Below are 21,072 nucleotides of genomic sequence, written 5' to 3'. Positions count from 1 at the left end.
GGTGATTCGGGAGAGTGCTGCTGGCCTGCAGCCCCTCTAGCCCACCAGCCAGCCTGGTTCCCGTCCCTGGGAGCCTGCCAGCACTAGCAGCAGGAAAGCTGTTCACTGCGAGCCTCTTCCAGGGGTGACAAGAGGGGTGTCAGGGGACTTCCCTGGTGGTCCAGTGGTTAAGAATCCGCCTTCCAACGCAGGGGACGTGGGTTCAATCCCTGGTTGGGAAAATAAGACCCCATGTGCCGTGGGGCAACTAAGCCTACGCACTGTAGAGCCCGCGTACCACAACTAGAGAGAAGCCCGCGTGCTGCAACTAAGACCTGACGCAGCCAAAAATAAATACTTCTTTTTAGAAAAGTGGCGGGGGTGGGGGGTCTGGCCCCTGCGGAGCCTGCAGGAGTCCTCAGTGGCCCAGGGACTCTGAGGATGGAGACCCTCCCCCATCACACTCAGACAGGAGGTCCCATGTGCTCTGGCCGAGCTCAGATCTCAAGGGAACGTGGGAAACATCAAAAATGCCTGCACGCGGGGACTGCTGACCCACGGTGCCGAAATGCTGCCTGAACTCCCCAAGACAGGGGCAGGAGGAGGTGCTGGTGCTTTCAGGGGAGTTGGGCCAGCCAGCCAGGATGGCTTTGACACTGCCACCTCCAACCCTGCCCCCGTGCTGAGCCTTTGTCCCCTGCTCGCTCGCCTGCGCCTGCGTGCCCCCTCTCGCCTACCGTGGGCCTTGCATGTTGCCCCCAAATCACCCCTGAGGGCTTTCAGTGCCCCTCTGGCTCCAGGTGGCTTGGAGCAGTGGTCTCCCACCCTCCGGCCACGCAGCAAGGGAGGCAGCTTTATCTAGCTCCAGGCTGCCACCACGGGAGGCTGGGGCTCCCAACCAGGCCCTGGGCCCCCCCAGCCCCACCTACTCACCCCTCGCTCTCCCCCTGCCTGCCCCCTCTGCCTCCTCCAAAGCTCCCAGCAGAATCTGCCCAGCAGAACCTCATTCTTAAGTGTATGCTGTCTTGATTGTTCCCTAATGAGCTGCCCACGTGCTGCAGGCAGATAGTGGCACCCCCCACACTCACAGTCACACAGCTTGGAGCCTGCGGGTGGGGCTGAGTGGCCCCTGGGGCAGCTGGGCCTTATTCACCTGCTGGACCTGGACCAGGACCAGGCCAGCGTGATGGCAGCTGGGAGTGGGGGCTGCAGCAGGGGACGGACCTGCACCCAGAGGCCAAGTCCGGCACAGACAGCCGAGGGCACAGGGTATGCCTTGGTGGGGCTGGGGGTGGGAGGGGACTGGGTCTCGTGCCCACCAGGTGGGCGTTCTAGCCTGGGGGCGCCACTGACAGCCAGCAGAGCCGGGGAGACAGGCAGGAAGCCAGCTGGGAGGGCTGATGACTAGCCGGCCCCCCAGTTCCCTTCAGAGTGTCCCGGGGCTCCTAGCTGCCCACCCTGGTTCTGGACCAGTCAAGGACAGACCCTCCACCGGCCCCACCCAGGAAGCTGCACTTCATCCTGGGTCTGCTTCTGGGGACTTGAGCCTGGACATCTGGGCGCCCAAGGCCAAGGGGTGTGTGCAGCCTCCTCAGAGCAGCCTGGGGACCACTCCAGCCCCGGCAGAGGCTACCCCCAGGTGGTCTGAGACCACCTCCTCAGACCACTGTCTCCACCACTCCTTATGGCTGTGGCTGGGGAGACCACCTCCTCCTCCTCCCTTTTCTCCCCATCCCCTCCCCCTCCTTTCTTAAATTATAAAAGTAATATGACTACGGACAAAACTTGGAAAAGAGAGAAGAAGAAAAACAAGATTTGATTTTGGGTGTGGAACAAAATAGCCAAGTTAAGTGTTTAGAAACAAAACAAAACAAAAGCCTCTAGAAATGAAAGACACCTTTTTGCCTAGAAAGAAACAATATAAAGTTGCTGAAGATGAAAAAGATTAAATATAAGAGCCATGGGGACTTCCCTGGTGGCGAAGTGGTTAAGAATCCGCCTGCCAATGCAGGGGACACGGGTTTGAGCCCTGGTCCGGGAAGATCCCACATGTCACGGAGCAACTAAGCCCATGCGCCACAGCTACTGAGCCTGCACTCTCGAGCCTGCAAGCCACAATACTGAGCCCACGCGCCGCAGCTACTGAAGCCCATGCGCCTAGAGCCCATGCTCTGCAACAAGAGAAACCACTACAATGAGAAGCCCATGCACTGCAACAAAGAGTAGCCCAGCTTGCCACAACTAGAGAAAGCCCGCGCACAGCAACATAGATCCAACGTAGCCAAAAATAAATACATAAAAATAAAAGAGCCATAAATTTGAGCCTGAACTGCATGTACATGTTTCATTGGCAAAAACAGGCAGCATCTTGGTCCATTTAAGGCCTGTTGGTGTCGTCATGTTCTGCGTGAATTCAGGCCTCACAGATGAAGCTGGTTCTCAGCAGCTGCCTTTCCCGTCCAGCCTGGGTGGCCTCGCCGGGAGCCGTCCCTTGTCACGACTGCCTCTCCCAGCTTGGGCAGTTCTTCCATCAGGTGTTTGACATAAACACCAAGAAGCAATGTCATAGATTGGATGTAACTGATGATAATCAGTTACATCGTGCATCTCCCGACACATTAGTTCGTCTTGCTTGTCTTTTCTGAAAATGGGACTGTGCTGGCTGCATTCTTCTCCATGCCTTGTCACTTAGCGTCCTGTTTCTCAGATTCATCCATGTGGTGTGAGTTTCTGGCTTTTTGCAGAAACGGAGCTGCTGTGCACATTCTCAACTAGTGTCCTAGTGCCCATATGCCAGGAGTGTCATGTGGACACTTCTGACCCAACGTTTCCGAAACCCACTGCCCTTCCCCCCAGCTCCACCTCGGTTCAGGGATTGTGTCACCATCCTCCACACTGGTCCCCAGAACCTGAGAGTGGCCTCTGCCCACCCTCATCTCCAGGTGCTTCCTAGCCCCCTGAAGGAGGTCCATTGGACCTATTGTCCACATGGGGACACTGCTGAGAGCAAACGAGTGACTATTAATGACAGTTGGGACAACAGCAAACAACAGAATGTCTGATCACTGTGCATGGGAGGCGTGGACAGTGACTAGTGGGTGACCAGGGTCCTCACTGCCACTGTAGCCAGATATGGAACACAGCCTAGAGCTCTACCAGTTGTAGTCATTCACAGAGTGGACTCTTAGTGTTTGAAAATGCTGTTCCCAAATAATTTTAGTAAGATGAAATAGGGGGGCAAAAAGGAAATCTAAATAATTAGAAAAATGTAAAGATTAGGGCAAAAACTTAGGTGATGTTAAATGGCAAAAGCAAAATACAAAGTGTATTGAAAGCATGTATCTGATCGCCTACGTAAATGGACAGATGTACAAGGAGACATATCCAGTCTCCACACAGAGGAAAGGCTGAAAGGAATCACACTATGATTGCAATCGTGATTACCTACCTCTAGGTAGTCAGATTTCTATTGGCTTTCATATTACTATTTTTGTAATATTTTCCAAATGTTTGATAAGCATGTTTTACTTTTAAAATCAAAGCGGTCGGGGGGAGCTTTAACGCTGTTTAAAGAGACAGAAACGGTTCATTCCTTCACAATTGCTTGCTGGTCTAGACTTGGGGTGGAGAACAGGACGCAGGCCCCGCCTGGGCAGGCTCTGCTGTGGGCAGGGGCCCGAGGACCAAGCAGGTGGGCGAATGCCAGGAGGCCTGGCTATTTGGCGACACCTCCCCATCCGAGGAGGCAGGCTCAGGGAGCTCTGGAGACGGGGCAGTGGGAGAGTCGTGAGCTCGGGAACAAGGGCCTGGTGGCCAGTGACATTCTGAGTGCGCCTGGAGGCTGCTAGGCCATGTAATTGGCACTGAGCCTGTGGCTAAGACCTGAGACAGACACACAAACTCACGCGTGGGTCAGAGCAAGGGGTAGGGGCCATGGTAGAAGCGCTTAACCACATGCAAAGAGAAAAGGGAGGAACGGGAGGAACAGCATTCAGGGCGGAAGGAAGAGTAAGCCTACGGCCAGCCCGGGGAGGAAGAGTTTGCTGCCCCTGTGTTCTCTTGTGGTTTAGACACTACGTCTCCAGCAGCACCCCTCAACAGGGCCTATGCACCTGTGCCTCTGATGCCCTGGTAGCTCCTCGGCCTCCTCCTACCAGCCCTCAAAGCGCCACGACACTCAGAGAACACAAGGCCCCACTGCAGAGAAGCCTGGGGCAGTCCACTAGGGATTCCAAGATTGGGCAGTGCTAATCTGTGGTCCTAGAAGCCAAAACGGCTGGTTGCCTCTAGGTGAAGGATTGGCCGGAAAGGGGCCCCAGGAGAGGTTCTAGGTGATGGAAATAGTCTCCATTTTTATTTGGGTCTTGGTGACACAGATGAACACTTTTGTCCAAATTCAATAGACCACGTACTTAAGATCGGGACAGTTCGCTGTATGTAAATTACACCTGGATACAAAATAAAAAGGCTCAGGCCAGACTCTGGGTAACCCAGGCAGCGCGCTTGGGGGAGTCATGAAAGGTGGGAGGGAAGGCCTACCGGGGGAGGTGCCAGGCAGCAGGGCTATGGACGGAGCTCCAAGACGGCCACACAAGCAGGTGGACAGTGACAGTCAAAAGGCCAGTGGCCCAGGGTGCCGCGGTGGTTAGACCATGGCCGTGCTGAGGGACGACCACTGGGCCCAGAGAGCCAGCCACAAGGGAACCTGGGTGAACCCTCCAGGAGTTGGGGAGAGTCAGCACTTATTGTGCACCTACTGTGTGCCAGACCCTGGGCTGGAGAGGCGCGGCTCACTGAGTTACGCTGCGGCCCTGAAGGTCACTTGATCCCTGAGCAGAGGAGGAGCCCGAGGCTTAGGGCTGCAGCTGGCGTGAGGCAGAGGCCAGGCCGCCTTCTTCCAGAGTCAGAACTGAGCTTCCCACCTCTGGTCGCACGGGCTGTGGCTGGGACCCTACGGGACAGAGAGCTGCCTGGCTGCCTGCGGGGCTGGGTGAGAAAAGAGTCAGCCTGTTAGAAACCAGAACTGTGTGCGCCGGCAATTAGTCCTAAGCATGCTGTGCTGAAGTCTCAGGTCTCAAGAACTTTTAGAAGGGCAAACACAGGTGGAAAAGGTGGAGCACGTGGGGCCTGGGGTGGTGGGTGAGGGCCAGGGGCCTGGGATGCCGCACTGGGGTTTGTCTCGTGTCCTTCGTCAATGACAAGCCCCCTATGGCCTCTGCAACTGCATTCGCGTTGTGAAGAGCCCTCCGCGGTGGGCGGTGCTGCCTGGAAGGGGGCGTGACCGCTTCGCCCACTGGCCAAGGGACACAAGTGTTTGCCTCGCTTGTGCATGGAGGCTCCCGCGGCAGGGGAATCTGAGCTCCGCTCTGCACGCAGGGAGCCAGCGAATAAACCCTCTTCTTCCCCCTCCAGGCTCCTGCCAGCCTCCCCTTGCCAAGCCCGGTCCAAAGCTGCCAGCGGATGCAGCGCGGGGTTTTGAGGCAGCCGGTGGCTGGGAAGGGCATCATCACACATGACTGTCACCTTTGAAAACGGAATCTGGAGGTAAAAGGCTAAGTTATGGTACATTTTAATAATGGATTCCGATGTGTCTGGTTAGAAGATTGTGGTAGATTTATTAGGAAAAAAGCAATGAAAATATACAAAACTATCCCATTCGAATGTTTATTTATTTAACATTTTAATTGTGTAAATATGCAAGTATGTTCTTAAAAGCACAGGAAAGAAGGGCAGGTACCTCTTGGAGGTGGAGTGGAGGGGCTTCTCTGCTCTGGCCCTCATGCCTTGTTTTACAGGCTTTGCATGGTTTGAACTTGCAAAAATGAGCATGAATTTTTATTTTTATTTTTTCCACCTGCGGGGCATGTGGCATCTTAGTTACCTGGACCATGGATCGAACCCATGCCCCTTGCAGTGGAAGCATGGAGTCTTAACCACTAGACGGCCAGGGAAGTCTGAAATATTTTTATAATTTAAAAAATTCATGGGCTTCCCTGGTGGCGCAGTGGTTGAGAGTCCACCTGCTGATGCAGGGGACACGGGTTCGTGACCCGGTCCGGGAAGATCCCACATGCCGCAGAGCGGCTGGGCCCGTGAGCCATGGCTGCTGAGCCTGCGTGTCCAGAGCCTGTGCTCCGCAGCGGGAGAGGCCACAACAGTGAGAGGCCCACGTACCGCAAAAAAAAACAAACAAAAAACCCCACTACCATTTACAATAGCTCCAAAACACATGAAATACTTGCTATAAATCTAACAAAATATGAACAGGAACTCTATGCTGAAAACTACAAAATTCTGATGAAATAAATCAGAGAAGATCTAAATACATAGAGAGACAGGCTACGTGCATGGTTTGGAATAGTCAAAATAGTAGAGATGCCAATTCTCCCCAAACTGATCTACAACTTCAATGTTATTACAATAAAAATCAGTGGCCGAATTTTTAAAATAGATATAGACAAGCTGACTGTAAAATTTACATGGGAAGTCAAAGGAACTAAAACCATTCAAACAATTTAGAAAAATATGAATAAAATTGGAGGACTCACAGAACCTGATTTAAGACTTACTGTATAGTTGCAGTAATCAAGACAGTCTGGTACTGCCACAAGGGTAGACAGATCAATGGAACTGGAAAAAATCCAGAAATCAGCTTTCACAAATGTAGCTAACTGATTTTTTGGTGATAAAATATCTAACATAAAATTTGCCACTCTAACCATTTTTTTTAAATAAATTTATTTGTGGCTGCGTTGGGTCTTCGTTGCAGTGTGCGGGCTTCTCATTGCTGTGGCTTCTCTTGTTGCAGAGCACAGGCTCTAGGCACGCGGGCTTCAGTAGTTGTGGCTCGCGGGCTCTACAGCTCAGGCTCAGTAGTTGTGGTGCACGGGCTTAGTTGTTCCAAGGCGTGTGGGATCTTCCCGGACCAGGGCTCAAACCCATGTCCCCTGCACTGGCAGGCGGATTCTTAACCACTGCGCCTCCAGGGAAGTCCCCTAACCATTTTTTAATTGTGGTTAAATATACATAACAAAATTTAGCACCTTGATCATTTAAGTGTACAATTCAGTGGTATTAAGCACATTCACAATGTTGTGCAGCCATCGGCACTATCTATTTTCAAAACATTTTCATCACCCCAAGTAGAAGCTCTACCCATTAAGTAATAACTCCCCAGTCTCCAGCCTACCTCCAACCCCTGGAACCTCTAATCTACTTTCCATCACTACTAAGTACTCATATAAGTGAAATCATAAATATTTGTCCTTTCATATCTGGCTTATTTCACTTAGCATAATGTGTTAAAGGCTCATCCATGTTGTGGAATATATAAGAACTTCATTTTTATGGTTGAATAACATTCCATTGTATGTATGTACACATTTTGTTTATCCATTCATGGATAAACATGTGAACAAACATGACATTTATGTTGTTTCCACACGTTGCCTATTGTAAATAATGCTGCTATGAACATTGAGTTCCTGTTATCAAATCTTTGGGGTGTGTATCAATACCTAGGAGTGGAATTGCTGATGATATGGTTATTGTATCTTTCACCTTTTGGGGAACTATCAAACTGTCTTCTACAGCAGCTGCACCATTTTATAGTCCCACCAGTAAGGTACAGGGTTCCAATATCCCCCATGTTTGCCAACTCTTATTTTCTGTTTTTTTTTTTTTGCGGTACGAGGGCCTCACACTGTCGTGGCCTCTCCCGTTGCGGTGCACAGGCTCCGGACACGCAGGCTCAGCGGTCATGGCTCACAGGCCCAGCCGCTCCGCGGCATGTGGGATCTTCCCGGACCGGGACACGAGCCCGTGTCCCCTGCATTGGCAGGCGGACTCTCAACCACTGCGCCACCAGGGAAGCCCCTGTTTGTTTGTTTGTTTATTTTTTTGCGGTACGTGGGCCTCTCACTGCTGTGGCCCCTCCCGCCGCAGAGCACAGGCTCCGGACGCACAGGCCCAGCGGCCATGGCTCACGGGCCCAGCCGCTACGCGGCATGTGGGACCTTCCCGGACCGGGGCACGAACCCGTGTCCCCTGCATCGGCAGGCGGACTCTCAACCACTGTGCCACCAGGGAAGCCCTGTTTGTTTGTTTTTAATCATAGCCATCCTAGTAGGTGTGAAGCAATATCTCATTGTGGTTTGATTTGCATTTCCCTAATGACTAATGATGTTGAATATCTTTTTTTTATTTTATTTTTATTTATTTATTTATTTATGGCTGTGTTGGGTCTTCGTTTCTGTGCGAGGGCTTTCTCGAGTTGCGGCAAGTGGGGGCCACTCTTCATCGCGGTGCGCGGGCCTCTCACTATCGCGGCCTCTCTGTGGCGGAGCACAGGCTCCAGACGCGCAGGCTCAGTAATTGTGGCTCACGGGCCTAGTTGCTCCGTGGCATGTGGGATCTTCCCAGACCAGGGCTCGAGCCCATGTCCCCTGCATTGGCAGGCAGATTCTCAACGACTGCGCCCAGGGAAGCCCTATTTATTTATTATTATTTTTGGGCACGTAGCTTGTGGGATTTTAGTTCCCTGTTCAGGGATCAAACCCGAGCCCTGGCAGTGAAAGCACTGAGTCCTAACCACTGGACCGCCAGGGAATTCCCTTGAGCATCTTTTAATGTGCTTATTTGCCATTTGTGTATCTTCTTTGGAGAAATGTCTATTCAAGTCCTTTTCTCCTTTTTTAATTGGGTTGTCTTTTTGTTGTTGAGTTGTAGGAGTTTTTTTTTTTTTTAATTGAGGTAAAATTGACATACATTATATTAGTTTCAGGAGTACTACATAAAGTTTCAATATTTGTATTCATTGCAAATTGATCACCATGATAAATCTTAACATCCGTCACCATACCCACTTACAGATTTTTTTTCTTGTGATGAGAACTTTTAAGATTTACGCTCTTAGCAAGTTCAAATATGCAATACAGTATTATTAACTATAACCACCATACTGTACATTACATCCCCATGACTTATTTATTTTATAACTGGATGTTTGTACATTTAAAAACATCTAGAATGAATTTTTATTTTTTTCTTCCAACTTTATTGAGATATAATTGACATACAGCACTGTGTAAGTTTAAGGTGTACATCGTAATGATCTGACTTACACACATCATGGAATGGTTGTCACAGTAATGTTAGTGAACATCCATCATCTCATATAGATACAAAATTAAAGAAATAGAAAACATTTTTTCCTTGTAATGAGAACTCTTAGGATTTACTCTTATCAACTTTCATATATAACATGCAACAGTGTTAATCCTATTTATTATGTTGTACATTCCACCCCAGTACTTATTCATCCTATAATTGGAAGTTTGTACCTTTTGACTGCCTTCATCCAATTCCCCTCCCCTCCCCCCACCTCTTGTAACCACAAATCTGATGTTTTTTTCTATGAGTTTGTTTGAAGTGTAATTGACCTACAACACTATGTTAATTCCTGGTTCACAACGTATAGATCCTATATTTCCATACATTTAAAAATGATCACCTCGGGGCTTCCCTGGTGGCACAGTGGTTGGAGGTCCGCCTGCTGATGCTTTTTTTTTTTTTTTTTTTTTTTTGCGGTACGCGGGCCTCTCTCACTGTCGTGGCCTCTCCTGTTGCGGAGCACAGGCTCCGGACGCGCAGGCTCAGCGGCCATGGCTCACGGGCACAGCCGCTCCGCGGCATGTGGGATCTTCCCAGACCGGGGCACAAACCCGTGTCCCCTGCATCGGCAGGCGGACTCTCAACCACTGCGCCACCAGGGAAGCCCGCAACTGATTTTTGTGTGTCGATTTTATATCCTGTAACTTTATTCAATTCGTTTATTAGTTCTAACAGTATTTTGTATAATCTTTAGGGTCTTGACATACAAAATCATGTCGTGTGCAAACATAGGTAATTTTACCTTCCTTTTCAATTCAGATGACTTTTATTTCTTTTTCTTGCCTAATTTCTCTGGCTAGAACTTCTAATAATATGTTGAGTAGAAGTGTTGAAAGCACACATCTTGGTATTGTTCTTGATTTTAGAGACAGAGCTCTTCTTTTTCAATGTAGACATTTACAGCTATAAATTTCCCTCTGAGCACTGTTTTCACTGAACACCTTAAATGTTGGTATATTGTGTTTTCATTTTCATTCATCTCAAGGTATTGTCTTACTCCCTTTGTGATTTATTCTTTGACCCATTGGTTGCTTAAGAGTATATGTTGTTGAATTTTCACATATTTGTGAGTTCTTCAGCTTTCCTTCTGTTATCCATTTCTAGTTTCAATCCATCATGATTGAAAAGAATATTCTGAATGATTTCAACCTTTTAAAATTTATTAAGACTTGTTTGGCAGCCTAACATATGATCTGTGCAGGAGAATGTTCCATGAGCACTTGAGAATAATGTATATTCTGCTGCTGTTGTGTGGTGTTCTGTTTATGTCAGGTCTAACTGGTTTATAATGTTGTTCAAGTTCTCTATTTCCTTATTGTTCTTCAATCTGGTTGTCCTATCCATTACCGAATGTGGGTATTGAAGTATCCAGCTATTATTGTAGTATTGTCCATTTCTCCCTTCAGTTCTGTCCATCTTGATTTATTTAATCTTTTGTCAATATATAATGACCTTCTTTGTCTCTTGTAATCTTTTTTTAAAATTTATTTTTATTTATTTATTATTTTTGGCAGCGTTGGGTCTTCGTTGCAGTGTGTGGGCTTTCTCTAGTTGCAGTGAGCAGGGGCTACCCTTCATTGTGGTGCGTGGGCTTCTCATTGCGGTAGCTTCTCTTGTTGCGGAGCACGGGCTCTAGGCATGCGGGCTTCAGTAGTTGTGGCTTGCAGGCTCTAGAGTGCAGGCTCAGTAGTTGTGGCACACGGGCTTAGTTGCTCCATGGCATGTGGGATCTTCCCGGACCAGGGCTCAAACCCATGTCCTCTGCATTGGCAGGCGGATTCATAACCACTGCGCCACCAGGGAAGCCCTCGTGTAATCTTTTTTAATTGAAATTCTGTTTGTCTGACAATAATATAGTGACCTCAGCTCTTTTGTTTATTATTTGCAAAGAATACCTTTTTCCATTCTTTTATCAATACTCTCAAGCTCTTTGTGTTTTTATACCTAATGTGAACCTCTGGTAGACCTCATAAAGATAAGGTCCTGTATTTTTATCCATTCTGCCAGTCTCTGTCTTTTAATACGAGAGTTTAGTCCATTTATTTTATTTTATTTTTTTTTTTTGGCCATGTCACACTGCTTAGTTCCCCACCCAGGGATTGAACCTGGGCCCTCAGCAGTGAAATCTCTGAGTCCTATCCAGTGGACCACCAGGGAATTCCCTAATGTAATTAGTAGTAAAGAAGGATTTATTTTATTTATCAATTTTAGACAATATTTATTTCTTATTCTGGCAGTGAGGAATTAGCTCTTCTGTGATACTGTAACCCCCACTTTTCTCCTTTCATCCTCACAATATATTTTTCCACTGTGTATAGTTAAATCAATAGTTAGTGTTTACATTATTGACCAAGTAAGTAAACTTTGTTCACTCAAGCTGTAAATTATTATTACATTTTCTTTTTCTTACAAGTTTACTTTATCTGGAGTTAATAATTATTTCTTTCTTCAATTTTTTTAGTTTTCTAAGTACCTAGAGCTGTTCTCTTCCAAAGGTTCCAAACACATAGCAATAATTTTTCCAAATATTCAACCCATAACTGATCAATTCCATCCTTTTCTTGGAGACGTAATCCCACAGACCTCTGTCTTTCTGCTCCACTTTGGACTGGTTGCTCACTAAACCTGGTACACAAATGTTGTCCTGGAACTTCCTTTTGCCAGTCAAGAAAGATTATTTTTGTCATTTAGCTATTTGTTTTCTGTGTGTCTTTTGTGTTTTTTGTTCTTCAATCTCCCCATTACTGCCTCTTTTTTAAAAAATTTAGTTGATTTTTTTGGTAGCATACCACTTTAACTCCCTTCCCCTTTCTTTTTCTGTATATTTTTATTTTCTTAGTAATTACCTTGGGAATCACAATTAACATCTTAAATTTATAACAATTATAAAATAAATATAACACATAAACAATTTCAATTAAGTAACAATATTAAAAAATTATTGGACTTCCCTGGTGGCCCAGTGGTCAAGACTCTGTGCTTCCACTGCAGGGGGAATGGGTTCATGCCCTGATTGGGGAACTTCCACATACCGTGCAGCACGGCCAAAAAGAAAGAAAAAAATATTTTAAAATTATAATATAAAATACTGTGAATTATACTAACTTATTTTCAATATTAAATTATATTACATCTCCATCCTTCCTCTTCTGGCCTCCATGATTTATGAGGAGAAATCAGCTATTCATCTTATCGAGAATCTCTTGTACATACTGAGTCACTTCTCTCTGGCTGATTAAAACAATTTTTTTTGTCTTTGGGTTTCCACAATTTGAACATAATGGATCTCCTCTGGATAATGATTAGACGGGGTGGGCATGTGACCCAGTCTGCCATGAGGCAGGAGGGGAGGCTGCTGTGTGTCTGGTTGTCTCCTCACTCCTAAGAAGGGGACTCACCAGGGGAGACCATCCTTTCTGCCTTTGAATAGTGTGGCGCCATGTATAGTCTGGAACTGCTGCAGCCACCTCCCTACCTGCCTGAGCATGATGACAATGCACAGAATAGGCTACAAGGGCAGAGAAGGGGAGCAGAAGCTGTACTTGTGGGATTCTTGTCAGGTGAGAAAGAGTCCATACTGTTTATACCAGTTTGGTTTGGCAGGACCACCACTTCGTGCCTAGGATGTAGCAATTAAGGAGGCGCTTGCTGTCAGATGCTGATGCTGCACTGTGTGACCCCGAGAGTGAGTGTTTCCTTAAATGTTTCACCCTAAGTGCCTCACTCATCTCTTCCTGGTCCTGACCCTATGTGATTCAAAGTTTTCTGAACCTACAGCTGAAAGGTTCTGACTGACAAGCAGAGGACACTGAAATGTAAGGAATGGACAGGTAAGAGGAACCCAGAAAAGGAGATGAATAACAGCTGCTCTGTTTGGGCCAGCGTGCTGTTATATCATAATGGTGCCAGCGGCCAGCCCAGCCTTCAGCCTAATACTAAAATTGCCCTCCAAATTTTCAGTCATAGCCATCTTATTGTCATGATTTTCTACAGTATGTTACTGCATCTGACCTGAACAATATATGCTTCTTTGAATTTATTAAAATGTTTTATGGTCCAGTGTAGGATACTTTTTATATTTTATGTAGGTGTAGAACTCAGTATGTGTTTTTATGCCTTATTATTCTGCTGTTCAACTCATCTTTATTCTTATTTTTGTTTATTTTATACATCACAGTCTGATAGTGGTGTGTAATATATTTTACTATAACTGTGTTTCTATTAGTTGTATTGTATTTCTAAAGACCGTTTCCTGGTTTGTGTTGCTGTATAATTTGGTGCATTTGGTTTCACAATGACTTTTTATTCTGTGTATTTTTTGCACATCTTTTCTAATAACATTACATATTCAGAGTTTGTCCTTTGATCTGATCTGAGATTTTCATATTTTTATATAGGAATTTTAGCTATTTATGTGTTTCTTATTTATTTACATTTCCCTTATTTGCTACACTTAGTTTCACTTTCCATCGTCTAATTTTCTTGTATTTTGATGTTGTTTTTTAATGATTCCTTGCCATTTCTTTTTTATTTACAACGTGAAGAAAGTGTCTAGCATACTTCTGGTTACATACTCTTGATTTTTGCTGTATGAATTACCTTCTTCCTTTTATCTCTTGTAATAATTTATAAGGTAGACATACAGCATTTTACACTGAAAAAATATCTGAAATTATATATATATTTTTTGATGTGGACCATTTTTAAAGTCTTTATTGAATTTGTTACAGTATTGCTTCTGTTTTATGTTTTGGTTTTTTGGCCGTGAGGCATATGGGATCTTAGCTCCTCGACCAGGGATCGAACCCGCACCCCCTGCCTTGGAAGGTGAAGTCTTAACCACTGGACCGGCAGGGAAGTTCTATAATTTTTTAAAATAACCTTTTTCCTCATTTTATGTAAAACAAAGACTTAGTACCTTGCTCTTTCTACCCTCTTTCTTCCTATCTGATTGCATTAATCTGAGGTTAAAACCCCCTATTTTATTTTATTTTAATTTTTATTTTATTTATTTTTTTTCTTTTGCGGTACGCGGGCCTCTCACTGCTGTGGCCTCTCCCGTTGCGGAGCACAGGGTCTGGACGCACAGGCTCAGCGGCCATGGCTCACGGGCCCAGCCGCTCCGCGGCATGTGGGATCTTCCCGGACTGGGGCACGAACCCGCGCCCCCTGCATCGGCAGGCGGACTCTCAACAACTGTGCCACCAGGGAAGCCCAAACCCCCTATTTTAAAAAATCGCTCTTTCTCAATTTTTTTCCTTTTGCATTTTGTTTGTTACTATAGCAACAACAATTATTTCAACTTATCAGCATCGGTCTCTACTGAGTGTTTTTATTCAGTTATCTCTCTATCTTTAGCTAGTTTCAAGGCTCATTGCCAGTTCTTTTCTCTTGTTTCATCATTCATGAGTTTCTGATTCATGTCCCGGTGATTTATGGTATGACTCTGAGCAATTTTTGCAAAAAAGGGAGTTAGTTGGGTCGTGTATTAGTCACAAACTCTTGTGGTTTCAAGTGACAGAATCCAAATTCAAATTGATTTCAGTTAAAAAAAAAAGAGAATACATTGTCTCATGAACCTGTAAAGTCCAGGCTCAACTGAATACAGCCTCGAACTCTGTCATCAGGAAACTGTCTCCATCTCTGGACCCTGCTTTCCCCATCTCAGCTTCATTCTCCGAGGGCAGTTCTCACATGGTGGCATGTCTGGCCCCAGACTCGTACTCCCTGCCCTGGCACCCAGGCAGAAGGAGAGCACTCCTTTCCCAATTGTTTCTGCAGAAGTCTGGGCTGAGGGATTTCCCTGGCGGTCCAGTGGGTAAGACTCCACGCTCCCAATGCAGGGGGCCCGGGTTTGATCCCTAATCAGGGAACTAGATCCCGCATGCCGCAACTAAGAGCCTGCATGCTGCAACTAAGAGTCAGCATGCCACAACTAAAGTTCCCGCACATGGCAGCAAAGATCCCGCCTGCCACAACTAAGACCCGGCGCAGTCAAATAAATAAATATATATTTTTAAAAGTCTGGGCTGGGCTTCCCTGGTGGCGCAGTGGTTAAGAATCCACCTGCCAGTGCAGGGGACATGGGTTCGAGTCCTGATCCGGGAAGATCCCACATGCCGCGGAACAACTAAGCCCGTGCGCCACAACTACTGAGCCTGTGCTCTAGAGCCCGTGAGCCACAACTACTGAGCCCGCATGTTGCAACTACTGAAGCCCATGAGCCCGTGCTCCGCAACAAGAGGAGCCACCACAATGAGAAGCCTGTGCACCGCAATGCAGAGCACCCCCAGCTTGCTGCAACTAGAGAAAGCCTGCGTGCAGCAACAGAGACCCAACACAGCCATAAATAAATAAATAAATAAATAAATAAAAGTCTGGGCTGAGTGTCAATGGCCTGGATCAGGTCTCATACCTATCCTTTAAACCAACGTCTACGACTCTGATTGTGGAGCCCTGGATCACATTCTTACTCTTGACTTGGGGGTGGGCCAGCCCTGCAAACCACATAAGGGTGTAAAAGGGACAGTTCACCAAAAAAAAACCCGGATTGTTGCTACCAGAAGGAGAAGGGGTCAATGCTGGGTAGGCAAAAAATAACAGATATCCATTGTTTTCTAAGATTCTAGATCTGTGAACTGTCACCACTCTAGAGAGACAATAAGGAAGACATCCAGGTGGCCAGCTGGCCATCTAAGCAGGGTCTTAGGCTTAGATAGTGGTTTAGCATGGTCTCACAGTGTTCCAGTGCCTCGTTCTCAGGTTCTCAGGTCTGTGCTTCTGGAAATCTGTCGTTGTCAGTCTAGCTAGATGATTGTCCCCTATGGGCCTGTCTCACGCCAGCCTGACTCAGCAGAGACAGATGTATATCTAAATCCCATCTTAGAGGGAACAGTAATTGCCAAAGGACCTAAACAGGGCTGTCTCCTGGTCAGTGCATTTTCCCTGTCAAAAACCACAAATGAAGCCAAACTCTAATCATAAGGTAGCTTAGTGACCACAGAACCAATCAAGAGAAGTTCTCTGGAGAAAGGTTATTGGCCAGATGCATCATGCCATGATAATATGGTGACTTTAAATGTCCATAAACACTGGAAGAATGAAGAGAGGACATATTACAAGGCTGAAAGGTAGGAAAGAACTGAGAGCTGCCTGGTCCGGCTGGAGCACAGGGGAGGGCAGGTGAGGACGGCAGGTAATGTTGTGTGTCAATTATACCTCAACTTAAAAAAAGCGAATAAAACAGTGCTTTTCAAAGTTTAATATCCATATGAACCACTGGGGAATCTTATTAAAATACAGACCCTGAATCAGTGGTCTGGGGTGGGGCCTGAGATGCTGCCTTCCAAACAAACCCCCACATGATGCTGATGCTGCTGGTCTGGAGACCACACTTTGAGCAGCAACAATTTCCAAAATATTAAGAAATAGAATTTATAGGTGTTTGTGAGGGTTGGATGGGAAGAGGGGTTGGGAGCAAGGAAAAATGCATTGTTAAGGACCATCCCCAAACTTCCAGCTTGAGTATCTGGGTGGTGATGCAATCCACGAGTACAAGACGAGGAACAGGTTTGCGTGGGGTCGATAATAATGAGATAACATTTATTGGGTATATATTATGTGCCAGGTTCTTTACATATGCTGTCTTATTTATTCTGTACAATAGGGAGGTAGGTGCTATTATGATTTTCTTTTTTTTTTTTTGCTGTACGCGGGCCTCTCACTGTTGTGGCCTCTCCCGTTGCGGAGCACAGGCTCCAGATGCGCAGGCTCAGCGGCCATGGCTCACGGGCCCAGCCGCTCCATGGCATGTGGGATCTTCCCGGACCGGGGCACCAACCCATGTCCCCTGCATCGGCAGGCGGGCTCTCAACCACTGCGCCACCAGGGAAGCCCCCCTATTGTGATCTTTAAGAGTGAGGAAACTGAGGCCAAGGTCATACAGGTAGTAAGTGGAAGAGCCAAGATTCAAACTCTTTCTGGTAGTCTGAGGGCAGAACTCCTGCAGTTAACCATTGGCAGTTTGGAAATGTGAAGTTGAAGCCCCTGTAGGATGTCACAAGATGTCCGGGTGGACAAGCTGACCACATATTCTGACAGTTAAAGACCTGGGAGGAAGTGAGGCATCAGTGGGAATTAAACCATGTAAGAACGGCGACAACCAACCCTCTCAGAGTGCTGCCAATCTTGTTCCATTTTCCTTTGGCATTTAATTATTACAGAGGAGGACTCTGAAGAAAACCACCTTTTAGCTTCTTAAATAAATAATCTTTCTTTTTTTTTTTCTGATTGGATACTGTGTTCTTTATCCCTGAAATTTAAGAACTTTTCCAGGTTATGTCTTGAAGTTGGTTTCTGCTTATTAATTTTTCTGGATTCAGAGAACTCACTCAATTTTCCACTTCTACCTCAGATCTTTTTAGACCTAAGGCAAGTTTTCTTTTACTATAATTTAAGTTATTGTCTCTAATTGATTTGCTCTGTCTTCTTTGGGGGGTGCCTATAGTTTGACTCTCCGTGGTATTCTCCTGTACATTTTTTTCTCTCTTAAAGAATTTCATCACTGACTTTTTCTTCTGTACTGCTGATTTGCTCTTCTACATTGTTAAGTCTGCTTTTTAGTGCTCCAACCATTGCTTTTACTTTGGCTATCATGGTTTTAATTTCATGGAACTCTCCATTTATCTTGGCCTGTTCTTTAAAAGATGCAATGTCCTCTTTTAGTTGAGAGTAAGAATTAGGTGTTTTCTGGAACTGGGCTCTGCTTCATGGACTAAATATATTGCAAAGGAGTAATTTTTGGCTCTAGCACTTTATTTTTCTCATATGCCACATATTTCTCTCCCCAGAGGGTTAAATTTTTTTTTTTTCCTTATTCACCTTTGATATTGTCTAGTTGATCTTTGTTGTTGATGCCTGGACGTCCAGGCTTACAAGATCACAATGTTGGACAATCAGGATGCAGGGTTCCCCACCCAGAGATGGCCCGGGTGTCGGTTCAGAAGCAGTGGTTAGATCATCTTCTGTCTCATTGTTAGCTATTCTTGGCATTCACTTGCTTCAAGATTCCGACTTTTATTTTTCAACCTCTGGTGTCTGTGACTATTTCTGAGGCTCAGGGTGTTTGTCTCATATTCTCTAGATCTTGATGCTTTGGACTTCAGTGTTTCTATCTTTGCGTTTCTATTTCAGTATGTCCTATGTCTGAGACGCTGTCCATCTGTACCAATCTGAGTCTCAGTCTCTGAATCTCAATGTTTTTTTCAGTGTCTCAGCCCCGTACTCCCGAACCCCTTACTGATCTTTATATTTCATCATAGCACTTATCACAACTCGAGTCTCCCTCCCTCCCTTCCTCGCGACCCATCCATCCATCGATCCACATCTCCTTCTGCTGGAATGTAACTCGTGGCAGAGTGGACGCACAGGATCAGGGTAACTTGTTGAACGAGCCTCTGTCTGATCAGCGGGTCCCGTCCTGGCCTCTCGTCTCGGCCTCCACCTCTAGGTTTCACACTTTCTCAGGATGCAAATGTCTTTCTCGGTCTCGGTCACCCTTCCAGTTTCTGTCCGTGTGGGCCGCGGACTCGCACAGGCATGGCCAGGGCGCGCGGCAAGGTATGGTGGAGGTTCCTTTCCTAGGCCCCGCAGGCCCACTGGCTCAGCCTCCGCGTCCCCTGCGCCTAGGGGTCCGCCTCCCGCGAGTGCACGTGACCGCGTCCCGCAGAGCCGCCGCAGTGCCCCGCCCCGAGCGCGCGGCTTCCGCCGGCTGCGCAGCCCCGCCCCCGTGCGCGGGGAGCCAATCCGCGCGCACGTCTCCCGGCCCCGCCCGACGCCCTCATCGGCGCGCGCCCCTCCCTCCGCCTGCCGGCCCGCCCGTCAGTCAGGCAGGCAGGCAGTCGGTCCGAGCGGCTGGCTGCTCCTCGGCTCTCCCGAGCGGCGGCCTCCCTCTTTCCTCCCGGCCAGCGGCGGCGGCGGCTGCAGCGGCGGCGGCGCGGTCCCCCGGGAGGCGCGGCGTGGGCCAAGCGGCGGCCGCGGAGCGTCGAGCCCAGCGCGGCGGCTGCGGCGGCCCGGCAGCCAACATGGCGGCGGCGGCGGCGGGCGCGGGCCCCGAGATGGTCCGCGGGCAGGTGTTCGACGTGGGGCCGCGCTACACGAATCTCTCTTACATCGGCGAGGGCGCCTACGGCATGGTGTGGTGAGTGTCCGCGCCCCGCAGCTCGGCCGCCCCTGTCTGGGCCTGGCGGACGCAGCCGCGGTCTCGCCCGGGCTTTGGCCCGGCCCCGGCCCCCGACCTCGGCCTCCACCTGGGCTGCGCCGTCGTCCGCGAGCTGGGGGCCTCGGGCCGGGCCGGGCCGTCGGGCCTGGGCGTTGCTCCTCGCTGGGCCCGAGGGGCGGAGGCTGGGGCCGGGACCCCGGGACCGGCAGCGAGGCGCCCCCGCCCCCAGTGTGCGCACAGCGCGGCCTCGAATTCCTTCGGATGCTCGTCGCGGCGTGTGTGCACAGCTCCGAAATAATCATATGATTTTCCTCCCCTCGCTTGCGTTTTCCGCGAACGGCTTTCGTTAAGTGCCTTCCGTGGTGCGAGGCGGGCTCTCCTACGCAGGCTTTCTAAAAGGCGTTAGTGGCACCAGTGTTCGTTGTGGAATATTTCAATCTTGAAGTCTTCAAAGGGTTTTTAATACCGTACTGCTAGCGTTTCAGGAAGGATAAGCCAGTATTGCTCTTTTGGTTTATTAAGGAGTCATTTGGAGTTGGGCCTAATTTGACTTGTTTTTCTCTTGCTCCGCGTGGGCTCTCTTACCAGCATAAAGGCATCCAGACGTTTTAGCACAATTACTGTGAACTTTCTCTGTTAATGCTTTAGTGGTCAGTATGTGTGTAGCTCTAATGGAGTTCTTGCAGAATCACATTCAGGCTCTCTCGTCTCGATCCAGCTCACCGAAGCGTTTGTGGAATCGGGGTGACAGTCTTGTTTTTCATTAGGACCACCTAGCTGTGGTGTTTTGTGCTGGTGAAGACCTGTGCAAGTGTAGACTCCCTTACACCGAAATTTTCTCGTGAGTGTGTCTTTTCTGTTGAACGAAGGAAGCGAACTAATATTTATTGAACACTTCGTGGCAGGTACTGTGCTAGGTCCATTATCTCATTTGAACAAACAGCTGCAGGGAGGGGAACGCGGTGATGTCTTTCAGATGAGAAAGTATTTCGAGGTGAAACCAGTTCCTAAGGTCATACAACTAAAGAGGCATACTTGAGATTGTGGACTGAGATCCTGTTTCAGTTGCTGCAGTTCTTTTCATTACACCCCACTTTCCTTAAATAGTGTTATTAATCATATTAGAATTTTAGGATGTTTTACTCTTAGCATTTCTATTTCAGAAATGTATTCAAATTTGAATGATCATAATTTTAGAAATACCATAGAGGGCATGTTTTGCCAAGTGTTAGTTAAAATTATTTTTTAAAAAAAGACTTTAATTGAATCTTGAATATTTTCATACTCTTTAGGAGCAAAATGTTTCACAGTGCACAACTGTGAAAATTAACATGAACTCAGAGGCTTAGGAGCCAAAAGAGAAATTAAATTAGGTCAGGCCTAAAAGAAATAAGGTCCTAGAATGTAACGGAGAGAAAGAACTGCCCGCAGCATCACTTCTGTTGCACCTGCTGGTAAGTATCCCAGTAAACATGTCTCTTTATGAGAGGTTCAGAATTGCCCATCACGTCCTTCAGTCCTTTAAAATATGTACTAAAAAAAACTAGTTTTATGACATTTCAGTTGCAAGTTTTTTTTTATTTCTTTTTAATCTGAAGCTGATTTAGATAATTTTCTGGTAATTTTCTGTCACTGCTGTAGGCTTATTTGACCTTCTCAGTCTCTGTCAGGTGAAATATCAAGTCCTCTTACTATGATGTTCT

The 21,072-nt window shown here is 47.2% G+C and overlaps 1 protein-coding gene across 1 annotated transcript in view; it reads left to right on the top strand.

Moving 5' to 3' along the window:
- The first annotated feature begins 19,029 nt into the window (after window positions 1-19,029).
- The window catches only part of MAPK1 (mitogen-activated protein kinase 1), a 91,923-nt gene continuing 89,880 nt past the window's right edge, over window positions 19,030-21,072 (top strand). Inside the window, exon 1 of the mRNA XM_030836290.3 lies at window positions 19,030-19,348. Coding sequence (XP_030692150.2) covers window positions 19,233-19,348 — 116 coding nt within the window. The 5' untranslated portion in view covers window positions 19,030-19,232. The remainder of the gene's footprint in view (window positions 19,349-21,072) is intronic.

This window comes from Globicephala melas, chromosome 13 (assembly GCF_963455315.2).
Source record: "Globicephala melas chromosome 13, mGloMel1.2, whole genome shotgun sequence".
In the NCBI taxonomy this organism is placed as follows: Eukaryota; Metazoa; Chordata; class Mammalia; order Artiodactyla; family Delphinidae; genus Globicephala; species Globicephala melas.
This window is presented reverse-complemented; position numbering and strand designations above follow the sequence as displayed.